The sequence below is a fragment of the Balaenoptera musculus genome, chromosome 4, assembly GCF_009873245.2.
Source record: "Balaenoptera musculus isolate JJ_BM4_2016_0621 chromosome 4, mBalMus1.pri.v3, whole genome shotgun sequence".
In the NCBI taxonomy this organism is placed as follows: domain Eukaryota; kingdom Metazoa; phylum Chordata; class Mammalia; order Artiodactyla; family Balaenopteridae; genus Balaenoptera; species Balaenoptera musculus.
Genome location: NC_045788.1, coordinates 110,303,834 through 110,318,798, shown reverse-complemented (window position 1 = coordinate 110,318,798; position 14,965 = coordinate 110,303,834). Strand labels below are relative to the sequence as shown.

The 14,965-nt window shown below is 31.6% G+C and overlaps 1 protein-coding gene across 1 annotated transcript in view; it reads right to left on the bottom strand.

Annotated features, from left to right (window-relative positions):
• The window catches only part of GBE1 (1,4-alpha-glucan branching enzyme 1), a 283,524-nt gene that overhangs the window by 140,724 nt on the left and 127,835 nt on the right, over nucleotides 1-14,965 (bottom strand). The window contains exons 4-5 of the mRNA XM_036851650.1: nucleotides 1,515-1,640; nucleotides 484-619 (exon numbers count right to left, since the gene is read on the bottom strand). Of these exons, the coding sequence (XP_036707545.1) occupies nucleotides 484-619; nucleotides 1,515-1,640 (262 nt within the window). The remainder of the gene's footprint in view (nucleotides 1-483; nucleotides 620-1,514; nucleotides 1,641-14,965) is intronic.

Genomic DNA, 14,965 nt, shown 5'->3' with positions numbered 1-14,965 from the left:
GTGACTCACACAGAAAGATGCACCACAAATATCTGTCTAATAAGTCATCCAGAGAGGAGCTATATATACAATGACTCTGAAACAAAATGAGTTCTAGTCACCTTACAAATGTAAGATTTTTTTCCCTAACAGACTAAAATGAACAGGCTATAATCAATGACCACTTAAATTGATAAAAATTCTCTCCTGCAGAAAAGTAATTATGCTTACGTATTTATCTATAATTTTGGAAGCCATCAATTCACATTAAAATTAAAATTGAAATTGGAATAATATCTTGAATTCTTATGTTCTATCTTATTCCATTTCTCTTTTCTATGCTATCACTATTACAGGGCAATTTGAGAAGCCTAAAATAACATGCATTTCTATTACATATTTAATCTCTTAACACAAAAAAAGAGACACTTGTAATTAGCTTCTCTAATAAGAGAACAGACTCATTAAAATTTTATCTGAATAAAAATCACAGTTATTACTTACCAAGGTCTTTGATTCTTGGTAGTATATTGCATGTAAAATGTTTATAAGAAGCTATTTTTCCTTCATAGGAAGAAATTCCCACATGAGATTCATAAATTCGTAGACCTCTTGGCTTCTTTGGTTTGGAATGCTTAAACTACAGAATATTAAAATTACATATAGAATTAAACCAAAAATGCAGGTATGACACTAACAGATTAAGCATGTTAAATGAAATGATGAATTAACTCAGTCAAACACTTTGAACTACTTTCACATATAAAAGGCACTGGCTACCTCCATTAAACTTTCTTTTGAAAAAAAATCCTTTTTAGGATCATGGTAATAAACCTATTTGAAAAGAGTAGTCATGCGATAGCTTATGCCTTATCACTGAGTGAAGATGTATTTTGAGCCTAAGCCTTAGAGAAAACATAAGAACTGTGAAATGCATACATAATTATTAAATGCAAAGCATTTATCAACAAGCTTCGATAACTTAAAGGACAGAAAAGTGAGCTCCAAGATACCTATAACTCTTATCAATAAGACAGCCTTAAAAATTACCCTAATTAATACATTCATGAGACGTCTTGACTATTCGTTGTTCCTAAGGACACTGATCCTGCTTCAAGCCCATGACAGTGAGAAATATTACACCACTGGAGAGTCTTTGATTAATCAGAAATTGTAGTTAAGATTTTTAAAAATCAGTATCCCTTATAGTTCAGTACATAGAGATTTAGTGTTCTTCCCCCGCCCACAACTTCAGAAACACACGATAAAACAAAAGCTCACTTTTATATTTTATTGGCTACAGATGATGGACTCTGATATATACATATATATATATATATATATATATATATATATATATATATATATATATATATATATATATATATATATAGCAAACGAGTACACTATGATGTAAAATATTAAACCGGTGGTGAAGAGAGAAGTTGAACATTACAATAAAAGTTATAAAAGTAAAAATTAATTTTCCTAGAAATATTGGAACATGCATTTATTTAAAGAGTTGTTGTTCTCACTTTATATGGGTGTTCTGGATCCCAGTGTATCCAGTCATAATTCACATTATCACCGTCACGGGTCACATACTTCGCCCACGGTGAAATACGATACAAGATCTCTCCACTTTTACTCCTAATAACAACCTAAAAAGAGAACAAGTTATTATTGCCTTAAAATACTTTCAAAATTCTAAGATAACGCATGATACTCTATGAGCACTGTGACAAGTAAGAAAAGGAGGAATGATCTTAAGAACCGAAACTGCCTTCCAGATGTGTGACCTTAAGGATGTTTAAATTCTATGGACCTTGCTCTCCTCATCTGCCATGGTATATGATCCCTAAAGTCATTTCCAGCTTGAATATTTTATGATTCTCTGGCAATTTTCATCATTGTCAACCAACCATTATAGTAGTTAATTAAAGTAAGCATACAGTAGATAGGAAAAAGGCATGAATATTATTGGAAGCTACTGTCAATAAATCAATCAACAGAAGGAGCTGATCCTACTACATTTTAAAAAAAGTGATGAGTTATATCACCATCTCTTCCTTTTCCTTTTCATAGCAATTAATGATAACATGGGTTTTGACTAATAATTGTATTATACACACAAACACACACACTACCCTACAAACATTTTCCTCTTCTCAATTTCTTCTACACCTTATTCCAAGTATGCTTTACCATATGAAACCAAACATTTTCCTTTTTAACCATTTATTCCTATACTTGCCAATAGTATCACTATTGCTATCAGTATAAAAAATAACAATAAAAATGCAAAGGCAACTTTTACAGAATCCACCAGTTTAGACTTAGTACTGAATAGAGGGCTTTGAATTTATCAGCATGGTTAAATAGTGAACAGAGCTTCCAAGTGACTAAAATATAGCTTTTTTAAGTTTTTTTTTTAATTAATTAAACCTTCTAAGAGTAGGTAGAGTGTGACAAAAAATGTTCAGATCAGTAGCTGATCTGAATGCTGAATGATCAATATGCTCTCAGCATTGAGAAAGAACATATTCTTTGGTCTCCTTTAATAGAGAAAAGCTCAAGTATGCATAATTCTTGGTCATTAAATATTTGTAGAATGTTTTATAGTTTAGAAAGGGCTTTCATAGTCATATCTCACTTGATTCCAGAGAATCTTTATAACCCAAATATTAAGTGAGTAGCCAGAAGTCCCAAAGTCACCAACTGGCAGAACCAAAAGCTAAGCAGAGCTTCTGATACTCACTTCCTTTTTCTTAACAGGCTTTAATGGCACTTCCTTCAGATACAGAAAAAGAATAAATCATGATTTAAGGTGGAGGGGGCAGGTGAGTGGTGAAAAGGAACATTTAACTTACATGAGCTCAATTCTATCTCCTCAGTTATGCCTCCCACTTATTAAAGCCTATCACAGCTAAGTGTTTCTATTATTCAAATAGTTACACAAAACATGAATGAATAGGATCAACCCAGTCCCGGAGTATTTTATCCCCCAAAATATGTCCCTTAAGTCACATAAATTTCTAGTATAATACACACAGTGATATATTTGAGAAAAGGCTTTTTACTCACTCATCAACCCAGGACAGGTTATGGGGAAATAAAATACCAGAAATCAGTTTTCAATGGATAGCCTAATCCATCCATCTATCTTTTCTCTTTTTTGAAAATGGCTCTACAACCTCTCCAAAGGATGATCCTGAACCAATAAGTATTTTTCAAGGTGTCTGCTGGCAGAGAGAATATTTGAAACTTTAAGCAAAGAACATGAAGAATTTCCTTATGCTGAATATAATTTCCACATTCTTTGGAACATTAACTTATTTATCTTGCTGTACACATGAATGTCTTCAGAGGGTACTGAGTGATAGAAGTTGGAAGGAACAGTCCTCCTATGGGTCTTTCTCACTCCTACATGTTTTGCTGGGTACACCAAGAATATAAGGTCCTATTGATGACAGAGGCCATTTCTCAGAGTTGTGTTTGTAGCAAGCAACCCTGAGGAATGAGATAATGTCTCCCTTCAAGACAATGGACAGGTTTCCTTACTGCTTGCTATAAAAGAAATGATTCCCTAAGGCAAATACTCCTCACCTATGAGGCAAACTAGCTGTGTGCATAGCATCCATCTAGACCCTATAGTGTCACCCCTATAAGACTTAGAAAACAAGGGGAACTAATGCAAGTATGATGCACATCCTGTGCCATGAGTAATAAAGCCATTTATCTCTGACTCAGGAGTCCTGTGTTTTCTGCTAGAATCCACGAAACAGTAACAGGTTAACTTATGAGCTTGAAGGTACGGCGAAATCAAATCCTATACCTGACAATGGATGACTTACTCATTTTGAATGACTTCAATATTTTTGTTACCAAAAGTTCTATTTCTTCATTTCTATTAGTGTTTTATATTAGACATTTTTGTTCATCATTTTTATTAATTTTGCTTCTTGGGGTGGAAACTTTTAATTATCTAATTCCTTCCTTTTTTCTTAGCAATAAAATCAGAGCCTGGATCCTTGAATGATATGTAAAACAAAGCTTCCCACCACATCTAGAACACTTCACTGTAATCATTACATAAACGGTAAATTCACTTCTCTATTCTTTAGGCTCCTGAATTTTGGATGTATTTTTGCTATAGCAGTTTAGATTTTACTAATAAACACACTTGCCAACAGTACCCACCTCACCTTGCCTTTGATTTACTGTTCCTAAGTTGCTGTGATAACAACTAAGAGTATTATGGTAAATCTAAATAACCCAAACTTGAGAGACCTTCCAATGAGTAAAAAATATAACCTTCTGAACTAAATTTTGCTCCTGAAATGTTTTAGGGGGCAGAAAGGGGAGAGATGAGTGTACTTACTGAATTTGTGCTCTCTTGAGTTCAGATTCAGACAAAAGATTTTTTAGATAAAATTTTATATCATTTAATTTACAACCTCAAAATAGAACATGCTGTATAGCAAATTGAAAAGAAAGCGCTAGCTTGATTGATCTTTCAATGATAGTAAGTCTAATAGCTGATGGGTAGAAGAGTTCACTTGGTACTAGCAAACTGAAAGTCTCATACACTACTAGTATGAGTATAAAATAGTATGAACATTCTAAATAGCAATTCGGCAATATGATCAAAAATTCAAAAAAAAGTTACTCTCAATGACTCAGCAATTCTAATTATAGATGTTTGCCCTGTAGAAATAATCAGAGAAGTGCCCAAAGAACTATATTCTTATCTATTAATCTTAGTGTTACTTTTATTAGCAAAAATTGAATGACTGAATAGTGTATGCTTGTTAAAAATTATACCACTGAATTATATTGCAGGTTGCAAGAAAATTCTTTCAAGTTATAAAAAAGAATGTATTGCATCTTCCTAATGTAAATATATACAAATGGTTGCCTATGGATAGAGAAATTATTAATAGCTTTTATTTTCCAGTTGTATCTTTCTATATTGTTATCAATTCATTTCATTTGTAGAGCTTCTATAAATCAGAAAAAAATAAGTATTCTGATAAGGATTGCAAATAGATGAATTATACAATTGTGTACATTTGTGGACCTGTGCTACCAAGTTCCACATATATGTGTGTATATACATACACTTTAAATATATGGACACAGTGTTAAAAATAAAACTTTAAAAAGTGTATTAGGGAATTCCCTGGTGGTCCAGTGGTTAGGACTCCATGCTTTCACTGCTGAAGGCTCAGGTTCAATCCCTGGTAAGGGAACTCAGATGCCGTAAGTCATGTGGCCAAAAATAATAAAAAGTATATTAATATCACCACATATCACTCCAATAAAAAATATATATAAAATCACTTTAAAGAAATATACTAATGAAAATAATATCATGATGAACTTTTGTAGGGCAAATTGATAATTTGTATAATTATAACATTTTATAACATGGTAAAAATGTCATTAGCCTCCTTTTCTAATGAGCCAAATTATCTCTTTGACTTATGGGAGGTTAACATCAAAAGACATTATTAAATTAAATAAAGAAGTGAATAAAATAAACCTCTACCTGTGCAAAAGTCAGACTGACTTAGTGAACTGTATGAAGTCAAATTTTATTTAGAAAATGACATTTAAAACTCAAATATACAATATAAGAAACAGTTTGGTAAAATAGTGAAGACCTAAAAAATTGTGTTTGTGTGTGTATATTCATTCAATCTAGGAATATCTTTTGAAATGGTTCTTGTCAAAGACTATTGTTCCTTTGGACCGAAAAATCACTGAGATAAGATGCTCCTCAGGTGGCCAACAATTTTATATGAAAAGAGTGGATGTGTTCAGCTGGTTAGAAGTGGTAGGATACTCTGGAAAATGGTATTGCATGTAACTCTGGGTTTCAAGACTGAATGTGTAGAAGACGAAGAGAAAAGGCATAGATATTGAAAAATATAATTTGATTTGCCCAGATTATACTACCAAAATCACAACAACATGCTATGAAGGAAAAAAAATATTAATAAAGATAACTATTTAGTAGGCTACAGGTCAAAATAAATAAGCAATCAAAGTGATTTCTAATTTATGAAGCAATGTTATCTCTTCCTCTTTTAAATTACCTCTAATTTATATAATAATATCTAACATAATTGATATTATATGTAATATGTATATAAGTATATAATATGTAAAATATATAACTGATATTATATACATATTTTTAAAACAATGGGTACAGTCATACCAACATGCAACGTTAAATATCAGTATCCTGTTGTGTGTGTTTAAAATGTGACTAAAAAAATGCGTGCGTGTATATTGAGAAAGAGAAATACATATGTATAGAACATATAATACTTTTAAGTAATTTTTAGGAGTGGGACAAAAATAAAAAAGAGCATTAGAAAAAGTAATCACAAGTTTATAATTAAGTAGAAAAATAAGTGATATTTCAGAGGAGAATCTGATGGTTCTACCAATGACCAGAATCCTGAAGAAAGAAATATGTGCTTTTAATATTTACAATTAACATAGCATAAACATTATTTTTAATGCATAGATATAATTATTAAAACTTTAAAATAGCTTAATATAATTTAAAAAGAAGTTCTTAAATCTCATTTTAATTCAACTAAAATTTTATGACTAATCTTTGTTAAAAAATAGGACATAGGGAATTCCTTGGTGGTCCAGTGGTTAGGACTCCATGTTTCCACTGCAGGGGGAACTAAGATCTCACATGCCACAGCACAGCCAAAAAATTAAAAAATTAAAAAAAAAAAAAAATAGGACATACGAGTATATATTTTTTTTCAGTTTTGTTTGTTTGTTATCCTTGCTTGGGCCAATTTTAAGATTCAGTAAGGTTACTTAAGAAAGAATCTCTTTACCATTTTGAGAGGCTGAAAAATGGCCTCTCATTTCATATGTTCATATCCTACTCTAGAATCTGTGAATGATAATTTATATAGCAAAAAATGGGTCTTTGCAGATGTAATTAAAGATCTTAAAATGGAAAGATTGTTCAGATTTTCCAGGAGGGCAATCGCATATATCCTTATAAGAAGGAGGCAGAGGGATATTTTACACATAGACAGGAGAGAAAAAAGCAATGTAACCAAAGAGGCAAAGACTGGAGTGATGCAGACACTAGCCAAGGAATGTCAGCAGCCACCAGAAGCTGGAAGTAGAAAGGAACAGATTCTCCCCAGAGGGAGTATGTTTCCGCCAACACCTTGATTTCAGCCCAGTGATACTGATTTTTAACTTCCGGCTTCCAAAACTGTGACAGGAAAAATTTCTGTTGTTTAAAGACACCAAATTTGTGCAACCACCATAGGAAACTATATAGAAATAAAGAAAAAAAATGGAGGCAATCACTCTTCTAAGAATAAAATGTAATGTACTTAAATTTAGTTAAATCTTGTCAGTGCCAGAAAGAGTTGAAAAAGTTATCTTAATGAGTAGTCTAAATAACACATTTTATCTCTTATTAACATCCTACTCCCAAAAAGTAGACAAACATATACCAATACATTTCAGTGACCTTCATTAAACAAAGTAAGTCCTTGACAATTCTCAGGAAAAGCAAACTCATTCAGAATAAACGTTGCTAAGCTTCAGAACTGATAGGAGGGCCTTCAAAAAAGTGAATTTGTAATACGCAGTTTTTACTGCTAGCCTACTCCCATGTAATTATTTTCAGGGGTTGAACAAAAAAGAGTCAGTCTTTACATGATGCAAATAAAAGCTCTAAATTTTCCATAAGGAAAAGCTAAGGAGCTATTTTTTCTACCTAATACCTGATGTCCATCAACAGAAGAATGGATAAAGAAGATGTGGTACGTATATACAATGGACTATTACTCAGCCATAAAAAGGAACGAACTTGTGCAATTTGCAGAGACATGAACAGACCTGGAGACTGTCATACAGATTGAAGTAAGTCAGAAAGAGAAAAACAAACATCGTATAATATCACTTATATGCAGAATCTAGAAAAACGATACATATGAACTTATTTGCAAAGCAGAAATAGACACAGACGTAGAGAATGGATGTATGGCTACCAGGCGGGGAAAGGGAGGTGGGATGAACTGGGAGAATGGGATTGACATATATATACTACTATGTATAAAATTGATAACTAATGAGAACCCACTGTATTGCACAGGAATCTCTATGCAGTGCTCTGTGGTGACGTAAATGGGAAGGAAATCCAAAAAAGAGGGGATATATGTATACGTATAGCTGATTCACTTTGCTTTACAGCAGAAACTAACACAACATTGCAAAACAACTAAACTCCAATAAAAATTAATTTAAAAAAAGAGATGGGACTATTTAAATAAATAGATGATCAGTTGTCAATAATAATAATAATTTTTCATTCTGCATTTTCTAATTAGGAATATCAGAAACACTATCTGATATTAAAAGGCTATTTATTTCATTGTGAACTTGAGTTTATATTTCAATTAATGAGAAAAGAAAACAAAGAAACCAATAAAAGTATCATGACAGTTTTCTAATAATAATAAGGTCCTGATATACAAATGACCACTTTGTGGATATACTTTCTTAAAACTACATATAATTGATTGGTAATATTATATAAACTGGGGTTATATATGAGCTATAATTGACATTACCATTATTTAGATATTGAGCTTGCTATAGTAACCAAATAAAATTACTCTGTCTCTTGAAAATTTTTAAATTTTGTTTAATTTTTTCTAGATATTAAAGTTCATACATTTTGGAGGTCTCCATCTTTGTTTCATAATTTACTTCATAATTTTCAATTAAACAAACAACCTGACACAAACCATGTGCATATAAAGTTATCATAAAAAGTTGTCACATCCTGGTGATGTCCTTTACATCTACAATGTTCAGGTATTGAGGGAAGTGAAAAAGAGATTAAGTGATTAGATTAAGCCCCCTAAGCTCTTTGGATACTGGACACTATCCTAAATAAGAGAAAGAAAAGGCAATATCCTTGCTAGTAGCTTGATGAAGAAAAGACACAAATCAGCTGAACTTCAAAAGCAATAACCTATTGATGAAAAAAAAATAACCTATTGATGAATTTTCACTGGCTCCCATTATTTTTGCTTTGTATAAAATTTCTCATTTTAAAACATGCCATCACAATTCAGGTTTTTTTTTTTCTTTAATAAGAAATTTTCCAAGGTTAAATCCTATAACAACAGCTTGATTAGGAAGAGTTAAAGGATTTCACTAACAGAAACAAAGCCACTAATTAAAGAAAAAAAACTTTCCTTAAAAGAAATGATTAAGTATACTAGCTATGAAAAATAAATTTGTAATATGACAAAAAGTATCATACCAAATTATATCAAACTTCTGCATAAAGGACACCAATGTATGGAATAAAAAGAGATTAATTTTGAGGTATAGTACTCATGGCCACTTTACTCCTGATTTAACAACAATTAGAATTACAGAGATATAAACATTCACTTCTGTAATACTTACACATAGGAGAGAAGAAACTGCAGAATATTGCCAAAAAGAAATAAATGAAGATCAGTAGCTGCTTCTTCTAAAAGCAGGTCCTTATTTAGAATGACTTAGAGAGACAGATGCTACTGTACCTATAAAAAGCAGTATTACTCCCATAGGTTTCCATCCCAGTTCCCCAACCTTCTAGTCTAGTTAAGAAGTATTACAACTATAATATTTTTTCTGTTTCTGTCTCTTGACTGAGGAAAATCTTTAATGAAATAAAGAAACAACTAAGTAGAACTGATAAAGTGTTTGCTTCATTTCAAGTACATTACCTGAACAAAAACCTTATAAAGTGAGGTCACTACAAAAAGACAAAATCCAAAGGGATTATGTGAGATTTAGGATGCAGGCATTGAAAATGATATCCCTGAGCAAGTGAGAATAACTACTCCTAAGTGAAAAGAATAGGAACAATGCTGAAATGTTGTAATCAGGTAAAGATTGATTAGGTGTCTTAGGTGAGAAAACAGATGAATTACACATGATATAAAAATATAGGATTTAAACTTCCAAGATATTGGAAGATCAATATAGTAATAAAAGAAAAAAGCTATGAAAAGGGGAAAAAAATCAGTGAGTTTTCATTACTGAAGAAGTGTGCTTCAAAGAGACTCATCCATGTGCAGTGAAGGCTAGAATTCTATTAAGTAAATAGAGTTATAATCTGGTATAACACCAACAAAAAAAATCTTAAAAAGTATTTTTAGAAGCGCTAGATGGGAGAGGTACTATCATAAGATGAGTTAAAACTCTCTTTAAAATATTTCATTAGGTACAATTATAAAAGTCTATATGGTGATAAATTGAATCATTTGAAAAAAAGAATATGATTCTTAAGCAATCACTCTAAGTGCCATTGCAATGAAGTAAAATATAAAATGTGAGGGCTGGGGGAGAAATAATTCACCTCTTAAGGGAAATCTAGAGAAATTCCAGGAACTAGATACAGAATATATAATTCTAAAAAATCATAAGCTCTTTTGAGAAAACACGTAACTATATATTTAATATACATCGAGATTATCTCTAAGAATATAATTAACAACTATTAAATAAAGAAAACAGTTAATAATGAAAAGGATTCAGAGTTACATTTAAATATTCTTTATAAATTAAGGTTTCATAATAGAGAGTGCAACACTATCACTCTTTTCTTCCACAAAAGTCACATATTTCGCCAGGTGCAGGTGGTATTAGGGGAAGAACAGGTATGTATGAATTAGGAAACACATAGTACACACATCATATGAGAAATTGATTAAGCTGACAGTATAATGGGAAATAGAACATGACTACATGTGAGATATGAAACTCAACATATGCATTTGGATAATTTCTTGTTAACTGATAGACAGTGACGATGGGAAGAAGTAGTGGTAAACAATAGGAGTCTTCACAATAGAGCTATTTACTTTAAACCTTCGTAGCTGAAGTGTATTTAAATTATTAAACATAGATATTTCCATCTTATGTAGATAGCGAAGGCACAGAACAGCAAATGAACTTTGATCTCCAAGTGTGACAAGCTCTCTGGAGAAGTAGGGAAACTTCTTTGACAGTGCAGTCAATAAAGCACACAGGTCAGGGAATTACCCACCTGACTTCTGCTTAAGGCTCAGAGAATAACCACGTGCTGAGGTGCAGTGACCTATGGTTCACTGTTTTCAAATATATACATATATATTTCATAAAATAAATATTATGTATAATATATATGTATATGTATATATGTTACACACACACACACACACACACACACACACACACACACACACACACACATATATATATATATCCATGAGACTTTTTTTTTTTTTTCCAGTCGGGGGCATACTGAGTCACTTGGGGAAATTTATAGTTTATTGGCATATTTGAAAGATGTTAAGATGAACAGACTGAAGAGTGAAAAAAAAGAAAACAAACCTTAAATTGAAGAGGGTTAAAATTCATATTGACATTTAACACACATTTAACTGTGCTACTCAGTAAAAGAATTCAGCTTAAATGTAAATATTTAAATCATAAAAGATTATATAGTACGTACTTTATCACAAGAAAAAGGTCCTGTAGGCATACCATTATTCATTATTATTTGAATTCATTATTATTACTTGGCCAAAGTGCAAATACTTCTATTAAATATAACCAAAAATAATACCCAACTTAACAGTCACAAAATGTAATTTTCTTCCTTTTTCTGGCACAGCATTAAAAGATCAAATACTAAACAAAAGCTCTCTTTTAAAAAAATATTAATGCCTACATAATTTAGAAGAAAAAAGCATGAAATACTTTTATTAAAAAAAATACTCCTAAAGAAAAATGAAAGTGTTCCATTCTCCATATTTTATAATCATATTTAAAATCTACTATGCCCACACTGAAGGACAAAGGAATAAAAGATTGTAAAATAAATGCAAGATACTTCACAGTACATGGATATAAGAAAAAGAGAGTCTGCTAATACATTTAAAGTATTTCTAGAATCAATGTTCACATAAAGGGTGCAATCAGAGAACCGATATTTACGGACAGTCTAATTTTCTAGATACCTGTGATTCACTTCTACAAGCACTAAAACAGAAAGAGAAAAAGAATATGTTTTATAGTTATCTTTCTAAAATGTATTATACATTCCCTTGTGACCTTAACAGAGGGAATTAAACACTTGTAGAAACTGATTTGTATACGCTGAACTGTGACATGGTTGGAATATGAACATTTCCCCCTGAATTCAGTAAAGAGAATATTAGACTTTTATATGTGTCTTTGACAGCAGTTTTCAACCCTGGATGTGCAATGAGAACCACCTGAGGAATATTTTAAAATAAAGATGCCCGAGTCCTATTTCTATCCACTATCACCACCCTACCTGTCACCCTTGATTCTGATTCTGTGAGCTGCAGTCTAGTAGCTTAGGAGATAAAAGCTAGACCTGAGAAAGCAAGAGACAAAGTAGCTACAGGGACCAGTGCTCCAATAATAAAGGATAGATTTTTATTTTTAAAAAGTTATCATGCAGGAAAGAAAACTAACATTAAAGTTACAGGGACTGCATTTTCTAAACCTTGATAATAATAAACACCTTTGCAAATGACAAGACATATTTTGCAATAAAATTTGTCTCAATTTCTACTTTGAATTTTTAATTTATTTCTTATATAGTGATAATTTATAATTTGCTTTCATTCTTCCTAGTCTAATCTCCCTAATTATTCTCAAACAATTATTCTGTAAACTTTCAATCATGAAAGGCAACCAAGCTAGCTCAAAATTTATTCATTTGTGGTCCTGAGTACACCCGTGAATGTCTTCACTGATTTACTTATCAAAAATTTTCCCCTGCACTTAAGAAGGCCTCATAAAAGAGTATGGTGAATCTATTCAAGTTTCTGATCTTGGCCTATAGTTTAACCCATCATTTAAAATATTTTACAATTTCTATACTATGTATCACAAAAATCATTTTGCAAAACAATATTTATCATAGCTACTTTAAACGCCATTACTAAAATTGGATGATTGTCTTTTCAATACTATGTTCTTAGGAATTCCATTTATAATCTTTATTGCAAAGTTGTAGATGATATTGGCTCTTCAGTCAGTCAAACCACTTTCTGGCATTTCTTCCTATTATAGAAAGGATGGAAAGTTTAAAGTCACATTTTTCACACTCCCTTGCAGCTAGGTTTCTGCATCTAGTAGAGGCACCCATGCAAGATCTGGAAGGAAGAAACTAGTACTTCAGTTAAATCATATGGAGATCAATCTTTTTTGCCTAAGAACCCTGAATGATGCTTAATCTAACAAAATGGCATTATCTCCATAGGCATGAGCAGTAGAAAACTCAAAAGATAATTGGCATGCCACAATTAATCAGCTCACACGCTCAATTTCCATTTGTACCTCCCCATATATAATTACATATACATTCAGAATCGCTTTTTCATGAGAAATAATCACAAAAAAAGTGTTTACCTGGGGAAAATTCTTTTCATTCTACATTTGGTTTCAAACTAAAATTTTAAGTTTTATAAGCAGAGTTGATATGATTATCATGCAAAAAGAAACAGATGTTGGCAATACATAGGAATCCTCAGAGGAAATAGAGAAAATGTTGGGGGCGGGTGGAGGATAATTTGAACCTAAACTGGCATTTGAAGCAGTACTCATCATAAAAAATATGAGAAAGATGCTTTGACCTAAAGTAGGACATCATTTGAAAAGAACACACCAAATTTGGATTATGAGATATTGCAGAGGCAAAGTAAGTTTGAAAAATGAAGTGGAAAAGCAGGCTCATATAAGGAAAAGTTGGAGGTAGAACCTGGAAAGTGGAGGCCTAAAGAATTGGAGGAGAATGGACCAGATTTCAAGATTAGATGGGTGAAAACAGAAAACTCCTAAGATGTGTCTAAAAAGTACCAGCACTGTGAAAACAAATAGTATAGGTATGCCCAAACCTGGGCCTAAAATGACAAAAAAAAAAAAATCTTTGAAAAGAAAAAGAAAGCACCTACAGGATTAATTCTTCAGATGTTAGAATTACTTTTGATAGAATTATTAATTTAAAAATGAGTTCATGTCTCAGGAACAAATGGAAAGGACTGATGCTCAGCTGAGAAACAAGTGTTTATGACACAGCTTATGGTTTTGCTCTAAGAAAAGACCATGCCTACAGAATAGCTTATAACTGCTTTAATCATCAACCAAATACTTATTAAAGTTTGGGATTGACATGTACACACTGCTATATTTAAAACAGATAACCAACAAGGACCTACTGTAGAGCACAAAGAACTTTGCTCAGTACTCTGTAATAACCTAAATGGGAAAAGAATTTGAAAAAGAATAGATACAGGTATACATATTACTGAATCACTTTGCTGCACAACTGAAATTAGCATATTGTTAATCAACTACACTCCAATATAAAATAAGAAATTTTTTTAAAAGTACCCACAGTAAAATTACCTATTTGTTTCAAGATTTACAGGTGAGTAAGGTGTACTTTCATGTTTAATTTACAGATACATTTGAAAGAACGATGAAAATATTTGCATGAACAGAGGTTTGCAAAAATCACCCACTAATTAGCAGTGCAAGACATCATGGATTATTATTTCATTATTATCATCTCTTCAAACCTCTCAACATAACTGTTCATAAATGTGACTTCTTAAGTTAATGAAATAGAATTAATTGGCCATCATAAACTAACAATATTTAGCATAATGATAGAGAAAATCCAGTTTAATATAAATATGCATATGTCAATGACATTGTTACTTCCAAAGGCAACAAACAAAAGCCATTACCTGTATATTCTTCAATTCATACTATTTCATTAAATTCTGATTTGTATATGAAATAAAGCCTATCCTGAGAGTTAAATTCAGAGGCAGTTCACAACCATGTTTCATAATAGTAATATATGTATTTATATATACACACATATATGAACATATAT